The sequence below is a fragment of the Dendrobates tinctorius genome, unplaced genomic scaffold (genome assembly GCF_039654945.1).
Source record: "Dendrobates tinctorius isolate UK_male_01 unplaced genomic scaffold, ASM3965494v1 ptg000016l, whole genome shotgun sequence".
Taxonomy (NCBI): Eukaryota; Metazoa; Chordata; class Amphibia; order Anura; family Dendrobatidae; genus Dendrobates; species Dendrobates tinctorius.
In genome coordinates, this window is record NW_027361684.1 from 8,207,805 (window position 1) to 8,223,401 (window position 15,597).

Genomic DNA, 15,597 nt, shown 5'->3' on the forward strand with positions numbered 1-15,597 from the left:
GATTGACCGTCTCCCAAATTAAAGGCATATGAATGAAATACAAGGCTGTTTGAATGAAGCATTCACTCCTGTCAATAAATCATAAAGCACAGACCACAAATAAAGCACAAGCCGAAGAGAAAAGAAGATCCACTTTACCATAAGTGCAATTACAGCAAAGACGGAAGATGAAGAGAATTTCCATTGCCCCAGCATCCAGCCATGTCTCGTCCCACTCCCCATCACCAGCCGGCACAAGCCAATCTGCTGGCTTCAGCACAATAGCAGCCACCTAACATGCAGGCTACCACACAGTCACAGACATGCACTCCATGCAATGAGGAGAGGTGGGAGGGATGGTTAGAGGAGGAGCGGGACCGGGAGGAGTGTGCAAGGTGGACAGCATCGGCATTTTAAAGAGGGATTTGGAGAAATTGTTTCCTCCTCACTTCCAAGCGTTTTATGGAATGTATTGTCCTCAAAGCAATAGCTAGTGTGCACAATCGTGCTCAAAACGAGAAGGGATCCAGAGCAAGCATAAAAGAGCATTACACAGCCGAGCGAATCAATGATGTCAGGAAAGATTTCATTGAAAAAAAAAGCTTAACTGAGAAGGGGTAGACGGCAGGGTAAGACGAGACAGGCAGCTTCAGATGCCGAAGGACCAGGCATCCTCTTGGTAGAGGGCTCTGGCACGTAAAGGGTGAGTTCACTACACTGGAGTCCAGTGCCGATAGCACTAATCAGGGCAATGATATCCTTCATGCCCTAGCTAGCAATCGCAGAAGTGACCTTGAGAAAACATGTTCCCTACCATGGCTCAGCTCAAACAGCAGATGTTCAAATCGGTAAAGACTGGAGCAACAGACACAAAGGCTGGAACATAGGACGACAGGCAGAGAGGGGTCAGTACCTTCCATGGTAACAGATGTCGGCTGCTCCTTTGAGTCCTTCGGTCCTTTCACCTTCAGATTCTGAAAAAGACAACTCAAGTCAGGAGGGAACAAAAGGAATCCTCATATTTATAAGATGATCACATTTGTCCTGTCCTAGGGGTTAAATAGTTTGATTGCCAGAGGAATAGTGCCATATATCCATACACATGCCAGTAGTACTGCCTCCTATAAATCAGGGCATTTAATAACACTGCACTAGTGGGCGCAAGTGCACTCGAAACCCACGGGGCACACAATCCCACTCGGAGTACCATCATGTCCCACTGAGCTTGTGCATTCTAAACCCACAGGACACACAAGTCCTACTCCGAGTACCGTCATGTCCACTAAGGCCTCTTTCACACTTCAGTTTTTTGCATCAGTTCAAATCCGCCAAAAAGTTAGAAAAGCGGATCCGTTCTTAACTGATGTGAACGGAATGAGGAAGTTTAAAGGAAACGCTGGCTGGGAAAGAGATAGAGAGATAGAGAGAGAATTGTCCGGCAACCAGACAGAATTTCGGGTTAATTCAGTGTCTGGAGGATCCGCTGGGAAAAAAAACGTTACAAGCTCCGTTTCAAAATGTTTGAGGATGGAAACGGACAGCAACATCACGGCGGATCCTCACAAAAACGGATGCAACGGACAGCAATCCGTCAGGATCCGCCACTAATGAAATTCAATGGGGAAAAAAACGGATCCTCAAAAGAAAATTGCGGATCCGTTTTTTCCAAAACCTGGCGGATTGTGACTGATTGTAAAAAACGGAAGTGTGAAAGAGGCCTAAGCTTGTGCACTCTAAACCGACGGGGCACACAATCCCACTCAGAGTACAGTCATGTCCACTAAGCTTGTGCACTCTAAACCCATGGGGCACACAATCCCACTCAGAGTACAGTCATGTCCACTAAGCTTGTGCACTCTAAACCGACGGGGCACACAATCCCACTCAGAGTACAGTCATGTCCACTAAGCTTGTGCACTCTAAACCCATGGGGCACACAATCCCACTCCGAGTACCTTCATGACCACTGAGCTACTTGTGACCAGCCGTTTTAGAACTAGAGCAGGGGAGATGTATCAAATTAAAATCACCAGAGTTTTGGCGTATTATGCGCCAACAACAGATTTTCACAACCTGCAACAAATTACCGTATATACTCACGTATAAGCCGAGATTTTCAGCCCATTTTTTGTGGCTGAAAGTGTGTGTGTGTGTGTGTGTGTGTGTGAGACCCCCTTCTCAGCTTATATGCGAGTCATATACTGTGGGTCGGCGGGGGAAGGGGAGTGGGGGTGTCAGGGATCATACCTACCCCCCTCGCGCAGTCTCTGCAGCCCCACCGCTTCTCCCGGTCTCAGGCTCCTTCTTCAGCGGTCACGTGATACCGTTCATTAAAGACATGGATATGCGCATATTCATGTCTTTAATGAGCGGTTCCACATGACCGCTGAAGGCAGGCGCCTGAGACCGTGGGAGAACGGGGCTGCAGAGACGGCGCCAGAAGGGGGTAAGTATATGCGATATTCACCTGTCCCCGGTTCCCACGCTGCTCGCCGCTGTCTGCTGCATCCTCTGTCAGTGATGTTCAGGTCAGAGGGCGCGATGACGTGGTTAGTGTGCGCTGCGCCCTCTGCTGCCTGAACGTCACAGAGATGACGTGGTAGACAGCGGCGAGCAGCATTCTATGAAGCATTTTATGGGGGCATATTCTTTGGAGCATCTTATGGGGGCATAATCTATGGAGCATCTTATGGGGGCATAACCTTTATGGAGCAGCATATGGGGCATATTTTCTATGGAGCATCTTATGGGGCAATTAACCTTTTTGGAGCATTATATGGGGTGTATTTTGTATGGAGCATCTTATGGGGCCCATCATGAAGTGTATGGAGCATTATATTGGGCTCCTGACTCAATATGGATATTCAAAAAAACATTTAACCTACTGATGTCTCAATTAATTTTACTTTTATTAGTATCTATTTTTATTTTTGAAATTTACCAGTAGCTGCTGCATTTTCCACCCTAGGCTTATACGCGAGTCAATAAGTTTTCCCAGTCTTTTGTGGCAAAATTGGGGGGGGGTCGGCTTATACACGAGTATATAAGGTAATTGTGTGTGTTTAGACTGTTTTCACGCTTTTGCCAACGAAGAGGAATACCATGAAGAAATCACAATGCGCTAAATTTGTGTGCAAACTTATACTAGACAATCTTATGACAAAGTCCCATTTTTCAACTCTAAAGTGTTCTTTCCACTAATATATTAACTCATCCCCAAAATTTCCATCTTCTCAAGAGATAAGAAGAAAAGATGGACCTATCTATCATATGGTATGTGGTCAAACACTGCTGTTTGGTTACACGGCAAAAAATAATTTTGGAATGTTAAGGTTCTTTCTTTTACGCCGTTCACGGTGTGATAAAAGTGATAGGACAGCTTTGTTCTTCTGGTCAACGTGATTACAGTGATCTTCTGGTCAACGTGATTACAGTGATACCACGTTTACATAGGTATTTTTTTTTTTTCTTGGCTAGTTGTGTTAAAGCCAACCTTTTTCAAAAATAAATTTGATTTTCCATCGCCTTATTCTGACAGCATTTTTTTTTGTGTGTGATGAGATCATTTTCAGTGCTACATTTTTATTTTTTTTTAATGTGATCACTTTTTATTCCACGTCTTGTGTTTCAGTATGATGAAAAAGCAACATTTTTGGGGAGTTTTTTTAATGTATTATTTTTCTTCACAATGTTCACCATATGAGTTGACTAACATGAAAGTTTGTTCCAAGGCGTGGTGATACCAATTATGCTTTTTTTTTTTGTTTTGTTTTTTTTTACTATTTTTGTATTTGTATTAACGCTGCCTTTTAAAAGGCAGCATTTATTCTTGTTAAACGTTATTTTATTATTTTTTAAACTTTTTACTTAGTTCCACTATGGGATTTGAACATATTTCCATTTTGATTGCTGGACTCGTACACTGCAATACCTCTGGCACGGCCTGTTAGACTTTGTTTATCGCAGGACCTAACAGGCTAACATTCTCTGAGGCTATTACTTAGCCTCAGGCTGTCATGTCAGCTAAAGTAACTCGTGAACTTGGGGTGACAATATGGATAAAGACGGAACCCTCTCGCTCAGTTAACCATATACTTGCCGCTAACATGATTAACAGTGGCATCCAAATGGTTAAACGGCAGCGATTGGCACTAAACCTGATAAGGGTCGATGTAGCAGGGTGTCAGCTACAACACTTAGCTTGTAAGAGTGTGGACAGTGACTGTCATGTTCCTGCTCCTGAAGACAACAATCGAGACATGTGAACGTTGTCATGCATTTTTATATATAGATGTGTTAGGTTAGATAGTCATATGATGTGAATTGCCATGTATCGTGTTATGGTATCGTACAGCGTATAAGTAATGTAAAGAGTCAATGTACAATATGAGTAGTGTATAGTGCAGAACATGCATAGGGTAAGATAGTTTAGTGCTTAGGATAAAGATAAATAGTGTTTGTAGTGTACAGCATAAGACTGCATAGGGTACGATATAAATTAAGATTCAGGACATAAGATAGTGTGATAAGTATCGTAAGTGCAATATGCTTAGTGCATTCTATAATATAATGCTAGGAGCGTCACTCTGCCCGAAGCCTTTATAAACTGCGCAAGCGTGACGCGCCTGCGCAGTCTGGACTTCACAGAGTTCGCATCTGGGGATGAGGATTGCGTAAGCACTGAACGCATACCGCAATCTCCGGCACAACAACTTATTGCACGTCCCGCTTTTCAGTTTTTATATTTCCACAAAAATGTAAAATAACCAATAAATTTCATTCAACTTCACAATTGTGTCCCACTTGTTGATTCTTCACCAAAATTAACATTTGATATCTTTATGTTTGAAGCATGGTATGTGGGAAAATGATGAAAAGTTCCAGGGGGCCGAATACTTTCGCAAGGCACTGTACCAATATAAATGCTCGCCACCCGGGCATAGAACGGGTTCAATAGCTAGTACTGTTATAAGATGCATAGTGTTTGTAAGGGAGATCTGCCCAGCAACAGGCTTCAGGGACAGATATAATTAAGTATTTGGTCTAGCCCACATTGGGAGGGGTTAGGGCCAGTAAAAGAGGATCCTGTTTCTGGAGGAGAGTTCATTTGCTAGGTGACAAGGTGAAGTTCAAGGTGCAATGAGATGATAGCAGCGAGAATAAAGTGTTCTGGGTGGCAAGAGGCCTTACAAAATTCCCTGCAGACATGTCTGCAACGTCCAGAGCAGACAGTTTGACACAGGTGCTATGGAGAACACCTTAACACCTTCTGTACAGAGGAAGATGGATGTGGAACTGCATGAGGGAAAGGTATTGAAACCTCTGATATACTGCGGGACTGAATGTGAAATCCCTGGGGCTGACAGGATCAGTGGATGTAGGGATAGTTCAGGAAGCAAGGAAAGTAAAGCAGGAAAGGTACTGTATTCTTGAAATAAGAAACAGAGTGTGCTGTGTCCAATGCTGTGTGATACAATCTGTGAAAGTCACTGAGCGGCTGCAAGCGCAGCGTCAGTGACTAGCGGTGACGTCAGAGGTTACCTCCAGTCACTGAGGCTCCATTCCCAGCCGGGCTGAACTGCGGTGACCTCTGTGAGATCCCCGCTAGCACCGTGAGAAAGTCGCATGGTACAATTTCACCAGAGAATTTCACTGCAGTGAATTTCAACTGCAGTGAACTCGCCTCTGCACCATGTGACTTTCTCACAGTACGTAGTTCAGCCTGGCTGCAAACGCACCCTCAGTGACGTCACCGCTAGTCACTGACGCTGTGCTTGCAGCCGCTCAGTCACTAGTGGTTCCCAGCCTGGACGGTCGCATGTTGGCACCATCCAAGTTGAAAACTATTTCTCCCCCAGACATGGATTACGACAGAAAGGTATGGTATATTGTTGTTTTATTATTTTTGATTCATTACAGGAGAACGAGGGCTTTGATGGAATTATCCAAGGTCATAAGCATGGTTTAATTAAGATTCATTAAAGGAGTCTGTGTCATTTTTTCAATTAAAGGACTTTATTCTTGGTGTGTGTGTTTTCATACAATGTGACTATGGGGTTAGTAATGGGGGCGTCTTATTGACGCCTCTCCATTACTAACCATGGGGCTTGATGTCACCTGACAAAACAAAGGTGACATCAACCCCCTCAACTATCACTCCACTTTCCTCCGCTACAGGGCAAATAGGAAGAGCCCGGCAAAGTGACCGAATTGGCGCATATAATATATGTGCCTTTTCGGGGCAGCTGCGAGCTGCTATTTTTAGGCTGGGGGGGGCAATATCCATGACCCCTTACCAGCCTGAGAATACCAGCCACCAAGCTGTCTGCTTTAGCAAGGCTGGTTGTAAAAAATGGGGGGGGACCCCATGCTGTTTTTTTTTTTTTATTATTATTTACCTAATTAAAAAATAAGGTGTGGAGAGACTTTTATTCTTGATGATCAGCTTTGCAGTAGCTGACAGCTGAGGGTTATAGCCCCCAGCTGTGAGTTTTTGCCTGGCTTATCAAAAATAGGGGGAGAACCCACGCAAGTTTTGACTTTTTTTTTTTTTTTTTCTTTTTTTTAAGTTATTTATTTACAGCGCAGGAGCGGCTGATGAATACACCCATCATCCGCTCCTGCTCTCATTGTTATTAGCGGCAGTAGGTGTCGGATGATGGGATCAGTAGTCCCTATCAGCTGACACCAGTGACCGGAGGTAAACTGTATACTTCCGATCACAGCTGAGAGCTCATGCTGTCTTTTGACAACGTGGGAACTGCGGCTCTCTGACCGGCGGGGATGGTTTCACCGCCGATCAGAAGCGGTGTTTGCCGTGCTGTCATGAATATGACAGCGTATCAAACACTGTACTGTCATGCCCCCTATTCAAGTGAATGGAGATCGGGTCTGGTCTGCTGGATGACAGGCTATATGGACGCATCATGCAGCCTGTCATCTAAAGGTAGCAGAGCCGATTGAGGTCACATCCGGCGGTCCTTGACTTTTCTGCTGCAAAAAAAAGTCAACCTGCGTTTTTGCAGCGTGTTTTCACTATCCATTCAAGTCAATGAGTGAAAAACGCTTCAAAACACTGAAGTGACATGCTCTACGTAAAAAAACACTGCAAAGTATAAAATCCTCACGACAAAAAAAAAAACAATGTTTGTGCATGAGATTTCTGAAATCTCATAGGCTTTGATGGTACTGTAAAAAGTAGCTGAAAATTAGCTTAAAAAAACGCAGCAAAAACGCCCAGTGTGAACATACCCCAAAGGAGACTTAAAAAGGATGTTTCAGCTAGAGCATTTTCACCAATCCACAGTATAAGAGTTAACTACTAGAGATGAGCGAATGTGCTCGGATAAGGTGTTATCCGAGCATGCCCTTGTGCGAACAAAGCGACTTTGGCTGCATGTCTCGCGGCTCTTTGACAGCCGCAACTCATGAGAGGAATTGCATGTTTGTTAGGAGTGAGATATGCAGAAGCGAGGACTCGAACATATTATTTGAGCATGCCAAACAACACTTGGTTAGCATGCTCGGATAATACCTTATCCGAGCATGTTCGCTCATCCCAATTAACTACTACAGTAGTTCATCAAAACAGGAAGGTTTGTGTCCCATTTTAATAGGGTGGAGGTCGTGCATATGCACTCCTACTCAATTTTAAGTCTTTAGCACTGTCAGAGGTAGTGGAGCAAATCAATGGGCTAGTCCGGTAAGGCTATAAAGACTCATGTAGTAGCAGCGCACATAGGTCACCACCACTTTATTCCAAGAGTAGACAAGCCCTCATTCTGCTAGCTACTGTTGACCTTACTGGTCGGACCTATCCTATGAATACGCAATAAGTGGAAAGCAGCTGTAACGATTCAGGTTTGGATTCGTGGCAGCTCTGGTTCCACTATTATTTACAGTGCCTACAAGTAGTATTCAACCCCCTGCAGATTTAGCAGGTTTGATAAGATGCAAATAAGTTAGAGCCTTCAAACTTCACACAAGAGCAGGATTTATTAACAGATGCATAAATCTTACAAACCAAAAAGTTATGTTGCTCAGTTAAATTTTAATAAATTTTAAACATAAAAGTGTGGGTCAATTATTATTCAACCCCTAGGTTTAATATTTTGTGGAATAACCCTTGTTTGCAATTACAGCTAATAATCGTCTTTTATAAGACCTGATCAGGCCGGCACAGGTCTCTGGAGTTATCTTGGCCCACTCCTCCATGCAGATCTTCTCCAAGTTATCTAGGTTCTTTGGGTGTCTCATGTGGACTTTAATCTTGAGCTCCTTCCACAAGTTTTCAATTGGGTTAAGGTCAGGAGACTGACTAGGCCACTCCAACACCTTGATTTTTTGCCTCTTGAACCAGGCCTTGCTTTTGTTGGCTGTGTGCTTTGGGTCGTTGTCTTGTTGGAAGATGAAATGACGACCCATCTTAAGATCCTTGATGGAGGAGCGGAGGTTCTTGGCCAAGATCTCCAGGTAGGCTGTGCTATCCATCTTCCCATGGATGCGGACCAGATGGCCAGGCCCCTTGGCTGAGAAACAGCCCCACAGCATGATGCTGCCACCACCATGCTTGACTGTAGGGATGGTATTCTTGGGGTCGTATGCAGTGCCATCCAGTCTCCAAACGTCACGTGTGTGGTTGGCACCAAATATCTCGATCTTGGTCTCATCAGACCAGAGAACCTTGAACCAGTCTGTCTCAGAGTCCTCCAAGTGATCATGAGCAAACTGTAGACGAGCCTTGACATGACGCTTTGAAAGTAAAGGTACCTTACGGGCTCGTCTGGTATGGAGACCATTGCGGTGGAGTACGTTACTTATGGTATTGACTGAAACCAATGTCCCCACTGCCATGAGATCTTCCCGGAGCTCCTTCCTTGTTGTCCTTGGGTTAGCCTTGACTCTTCGGACAAGCCTGGCCTCGGCACGGGAGGAAACTTTCAAAGGCTGTCCAGGCCGTGGAAGGCTAACAGTAGTTCCATAAGCCTTCCACTTCCGGATGATGCTCCCAACAGTGGAGACAGGTAGGCCCAACTCCTTGGAAAGGGTTTTGTACCCCTTGCCAGCCTTGTGACCCTCCACGATCTTGTCTCTGATGGCCTTGGAATGCTCCTTTGTCTTTCCCATGTTGACCATGTATGAGTGCTGTTCACAAGTTTGGGGAGGGTCTTAAATAGTCAGAAAAGGCTGGAAAAAGAGATAATGAATCCAAATATGTGAAGCTCATTGTTCTTTGTGCCTGAAATACTTCTTAATACTTTAGGGGAACCAAACAGAATTCTGGTGGTTTGAGGGGTTGAATAATAAATGACCCTCTGAATAAACTTTTCACAATTTAAAAAAAAATTAAACAAAGAAATAACATTCTTTTTTGCTGCAGTGCATTTCACACTTCCAGGCTGATCTACAGTCCAAATGTCACAATGCCAAGTTAATTCCGAATGTGTAAACCTGCTAAATCTGCAGGGGGTTGAATACTACTTGTAGGCACTGTAAATGTAGCTTTTTTCCTGTCAAGCCAGCAAGGGTTAATGTCAGTTTCCTTGCTGGCAGCTGCGGTGTTGATGGTCAGCTGATGTGGGTGGTGACCTCTCCCACCATCCTTTAAAGGGAATCTGTCACCCATTTTTAGTGATGTCATGTAAAGATATTGTGTGTCACATAAGGATTCTATTAGGACTTTTGATTCCCCCTGACCCTGCACCTTTGATGCATAAAATACCTTTTTTATCTTGGTTGAGATGTATGGAAATCACCGCGGTCCAGTCCGATGGGCGGGGCTTATTCGCCTTCCCCTCCCCCCTCCTCGGCTTGCTGAACGTAATCTTCATCTGTGAATATCACAGATGCCGTAGTTTTCCGCGCTTGCGCATTGAAAAGGCCTCCGGCGCTTGCGCAGTATGCTTTGCCCAACTGTGCGCGAAGCATATAATCGTTACTGCGCATGCGCCGGTATTTTTCAGCATGCATCCGGCGTCCAGGAAGTGTGTCCTGCATGTGAAGACTTCCGGGGCATAGACCACGCTGAAAAATACTGGCGCATGCGCAGTATCGAATATATGCTTTGCCCACAGTTGGGCAAAACATACTGCGCATGGGCCGGAGGCCTTTTCAATGCGCAAGCGCGGAAAACTACGGCACCTGTGATATTCACAGATGAAGATTACGTTCAGCAAGCCGAGGAGGGGGGAGAAGGTGAATAAGCCACGCCTATCGGACCAGACAGCGGCAATTTCCATACATCTCAACCAAGATAAAAATGGTATTTATGCATCAAAGTTGCGGAGTCAGGGGGAATCAAAAGTCCTAATAGAATCCTTATGTGACACAGAATTGAATGATATCTTTACATGATATCACTAAAAATGGGTGACAGATTCCCTTTAAATAGTCAAATGACACATCAGCTGACTGTTGGTGATAAGAGTTATAACATGTAGACCAGCCTTGCAGTTCACTGGTGTCAGCGCTGAATCTGCTTCTGCTGTGGATTTCAGGGTCCTGTCTCCGTATCCTCGGCAGTGTGGAGCTTGGAGCGAAAATTTGTGAATTTACTTTGTCTGCCTCGTACTTGTCACTATCCCCTGCGTTTGTACTATCTGCAGTGGTGAGGCTAGTGCCCATGCTGGCCAGTGCACTAGCCAGGGCGTTGGGGGGGGTTGATTCATTTAGTAGTCTAATGTGAGGGACTAAATTATTTAAAGGACTGGTCAGAGATTGAGATAATTAGCAGAGGTTACCCCAATATGATTAATATTCTTCCATGGGTTCCTCAATGCTAAAATGGTCAATACTGAAATAAATCTGAAAAAGAAATTGATGCATAATGCTGTATATTATATTTTTAAGCCATCCATTATTATCGGTTTAGAGTCTTCATATACTATGGCTGTCCGTTGCCAGAATATGCTGACACTATGCAAAAACAGGTGAAATGCATCAAAGCGCGTGGGCTAAGAGCTGAAAATCACACCACTTTCTGTAACCTAACCCAAGGAAGCAGAATTTGTAGAGCACTCCTGGGTGTTCTGTGATACCTGAGCAAAGCGGACAGTAACCTTCACTTATTCTTATTGCTCCACGTAATGGCCTGTAATTGCTACACATACTGTAGTTACACGGTCCCGCTAGCACAGAAGATGAAATTCCGCAAGGCTGATGATTTGGAGGGGGATGACTTGTAGAGAATGGATAGTTTTGCTTCATACTTCATCTCCACATAATTAGATAGTAGTACAAGGTGTAAGCACTTTATAAATGAAGCATCTCCTTACACGAGGAGGAATAGTATTATAGGAAATATGCTTAGTAGCATTATTTTATGCCACTGTAATGGTATACAACCTATAAAAAGGTCTAATAGGGTCATGCCCGATGAGAAACCACACTTTTATAGCAACCATCACTTACTTAGGAATTGTCTGTAAGAGAGGTTTGGGCCCATTACCTATCCGATAAATTTCTGTACATGCATGAAGACCGCTGCCGAGAACAATACAAATCATCATTTACCATTTTCCATCTTAGATTTATGCTCAGGGAAATAGGTTCAAACAAGATAAAAAACATAGCTGCATAAATACACATTAAAGGCGACAGGAAAAAACACAAGCAATCATGGAAATGTTACGGTATAGCTCAAACAAAAAGTATTGCTTCATATTTCTCATGAGAGTTAACCCAATCGCAAACAATGGAGATGAATGTGAAAAAGGATGAGAGCGCAGAGCAGCTGAACTACAAGTGTGAAGGCTCGGCAGGGGTCCCACAGAAAACGGACACTGCGGGGGGGAGAGGTGGCCTCCATACAAAAGCCCCTTTTGATATGCACAATAGGAACATAGATGAACTATGGGGGAGCTAGACAGAGTAGGGAGCCACTGCGAGGGGTCTAGCACTCATGAAATGCACCAATTGGTGCGCTGCAATACTTCACTTTCCCTACAATACAGTGATTGATTATCTCTGCTGGAGGAACGAATTGCAGAGTGAAGCCCCCTGCAATCAGTTAAAGTTCCTAACTAATGATAAGGGGTCTTCCTAAAAGGAAAACCTAACCGGTCCCAACTCCTTGTACTACTTAATACCCAAAAGGCTTCCACTACTCCTCCATACTGCTGCCAGTGTCTTCTGGCTTCCGCAAAGGGTAACCGCTGCAGCCAATCACTGGTCACATTCCGTTTGAATACAAAGATAGAGCCTGGTGACCTCTGATTGCTGCCGGGGTCATCCAATGCCTCTGGCCAGAAGACGTAACCAGAAGATTGGGAGGGGGGGAATGCTTCACTGTATGGAGAAGCGGTAGAGAAGCACATTTATTTTTTATTAAGTTACCATCCCCACAGACCTATTCTTAGAATCTTTGTTCAGCGGTGGACAACCCCTTTAACATCATATCAAATGGGTTTCGATGCACAGTCTTGGACTCTGGTAGACCGTGCAGGGAGACCCCTCACCCAACTGGAAATACAGAGTTGTCCATTCATTCATACATTTCAAGGAGGAAATAAAGGAAGGCACAAACATTGGGATCAATTTGAAAAGCTAAAAACCATCTAAGTGTTCATCAGTTAAATGGCCATGTGCCACATTATTCTTTTGGGAGCTTTTTTAGTGGTGTCTCAATGGCGATGAAGGAGAGTGAAGGCCGCACACTTGCTTTTTTTCGCATCTATTCTCCATTGCCTGCTAAAATTACATTAAAGTACAAATGCTCCAACAGGGGCCAGAAGAAATTAGCGATATTCCCAGCCTTACCTCGGAGATCTTATTAAACTGGTTATTACACTGGCTGCACTTCTCCGCCGTCTCCAGGGCACATTTGTAGTTATCCACAAAGGCCTTATACACTCCCAGCTGACTGACCTAAAAACACAAAAAAGAGAGGAAAGGGAAGGTCACTGAGAAAGTTCTCACACCCTGGGATTCCGGGATGTACATTTTCCCCTCTCTTAGAACATACAGAAGATGGATGCCATACATTTAGCTTCCGAACTAGAAACCGGTCAGAGTTTCCATGACAACAGGTTGGGGCCTTAATGTGAAAATGGCTGATACAAGGCCAAACAGCCATCCATAACCTGCTGCATCAAAGTCACAAGCAGGTTTATACTAAGGCTATGTGCACACAGTGCGGATCCTCCCGCGCTGATTTTACTAAATCCGCAGGTCAAATAACATGCTTTTTTCCTGCGGATTTCTTCCTGTTTTTTCGCGGTTTTTGTGCGGTTTTCCACCTGCGGATTTGTAGAATGGAGCAGGTGGAAAACTGCAGCAAAACCGCACAAAAGAAGTCACATGCTGCTTTTTTTTTTTCCGCACAAAAACCGCAGCATGTGCACAGCGGGTTTTTTTTGTTTTTTTTTACATAGGCTTTAATGGTACTGTACATCACCTGCAGTTCCGCACCGTGTGCACAGGGCCTGAGTGTGCACTGCAATGATTAACCACCTACAATTACATAACAGTAGCAAGTAATTAAAAAGGAAAAATTTAGTTATCTCCAGCATAGCAAAAAAGACATAAAAAAAAAACTTAAGAGGGATCCCAGAAATAAGTAGCGAGCCACATGGGATTATAGGTCACCATGTTGAATCTTATGTAAAGATAGGCGGACACCTGGATGTTTGGGTCCGGCGGGTTCAGCCAAACAGTTACAAAAAATTTGTGTTCGAGTACCAGAACAGTACACGGACCTGAATCCCATTCACTTGAATGGGGGCCTGAACATCCAGTGTGTGCCACACTGTCATGTGCATATATATATATATATATATAGTCAAAGTGCTGTTTATTAGCCCATCTGGCTAGTTGCCCATGCATCAACGTTTCGGTCCTGGGAGTTGTGGACCTTTCCCAAGCTTGAGAAAGGTCCACAACTCCCGGGGCCGAAACATCGATGCATGGGCAACTAGCCAGATGGGCTAATAAATAGCACTTTGACTGGATTTCTTTTGGTGTGCTGAGGACTATTTTTGAGGTTTGGTATATGCCTGGAAGGCTTGCACCCGCATTGTTTGTTCAATTTTTGTGTTGCTTTTTCCTTTTTTCACACACACACACACACACACACACACACACACACACACACACACATATATTTGGAATACAAGTCCATTGTATATGATTGCGAGAGTTAATCAATCCCCTATGCACGGACAGTTGGTAAATGTATGATCACTGGGGATCCTAGAGTTGGGACCTCTATTGATCATAGGAATAATGGTCCCATTTGTCTTCCGTGTGACTGGAATGGTTGTGCCCATGTGTGACCACCGCTATATTTGCTGTCTATGGCAGTTATAGACACACATGCGCTCAACCATGGCCACAGACAGAGAATTTGATAGAACAGTCACACATTCGTGCCATGGGGCTGCCCACTTTAGCAGAGGGTTCCAATATTTAGAAAGCATTCGACATTAGCCATCCTGCACATTACAGCTACATGGAGTAATTTCTTTACTTACTGCATACCACAACATTGGCCACAGACACTCATCACTTACAGCTACTTCTCCCGACCTCCCCAGACACATGAATTCCCCCCATCTGGTGAGTGAGTAGGTGTTCATAATGGGGAGAGGGGAAAAAAAAAAAGACACTGCCAGGCACCAATAGTGGTGGCTTGTTTCCTTTTAGAACAAAGGACCAATAATGTTAAAATTCAACATGACCCAATCCTTTTTCCTCCTAAATGTGTTGTAGGTATATAGAGATGGCGCTAGTTTTGGGTCAAGTCAGTTGAAATAGGTACAGACTCCAGCTTGAAATAAAAATAATTATCACAAATGAAAATTGTATAAATCAATTTATTTTTAATAGGAATTAAAAAAAAGTTTAGACATGTGAATAAGTATATATTATGATCCTCAAACCTAGGTACCTACCATACTTGTAAACAAAATATTAACCCAATGATAAGAAAAATTGATAAGATAATGATAAGAAATTGATTGATTATTAATTATTGGCATTGAAGTTTGTATATAGTTAAAAAAAAAAAAAAAGTGGACTGGTTGCTTTGGCTTGCCAACACCACAGCCCTGATGTGAAGCTCAAATGTTGGACAAACTCCTAGTGCAACTAGGCAGACCATACACAAGATAATAGTCAACTACGGTAAGTATTTGTTCGGCAGAGAGCAATTTTTCCAAATTCCCCTGTATACAAGAGCCGGGCTGAGCATTTATGATGACTCTTCAATGGGTGAAAAGAAGCTGCTGTCAGACATTTCTGGATGTTGAAATTCCAGAGGCTCAATTCTTTTCTCCCAGGACGTAACCCATCAGTGGAGAATCGAGAGGACCCCCCATACACATCAGATGGCCGGCCGGTTCTGCCAGGGTTTGGAAAACTTTCATCAAATGTGTGTGGGAAGTAGGGGCACTTTTACATGATTGTCAAGACTTGTAAAAATCAACAGGTCTGACCAACGGTAGTCTAAGGCTATGTGCACATGTAGCGATTTTTAAGCGTTTTTGCCGCGATTTTCGGCGCAAAAACGCTTAAAAATCGTGTACAGAACGCCCCCCATGCATTCCTATGGCATTCCGCACATGCTGTGCTAATGCTGCGCTTTTTTCCGCGGCGGAATCGCATCGCGGAAAAAATCGCAGC

The 15,597-nt window shown here is 43.9% G+C and overlaps 1 protein-coding gene across 6 annotated transcripts in view; it reads right to left on the reverse strand.

Moving 5' to 3' along the window:
• The window catches only part of ABR (ABR activator of RhoGEF and GTPase), a 392,053-nt gene that overhangs the window by 128,779 nt on the left and 247,677 nt on the right, over nt 1–15,597 (reverse strand). For 5 of the 6 annotated variants that reach the window (XM_073565382.1, XM_073565385.1, XM_073565384.1 and 2 more), the window contains 2 exons: nt 12,736–12,843; nt 893–953 (listed from right to left, as the gene is read on the reverse strand). In XM_073565382.1, the coding sequence (XP_073421483.1) occupies nt 893–953; nt 12,736–12,843 (169 nt within the window). Of the gene's footprint in view, nt 1–138; nt 291–892; nt 954–12,735; nt 12,844–15,597 lie in introns of those variants that run through there. The other variant, XM_073565389.1, reaches the window with a different exon arrangement.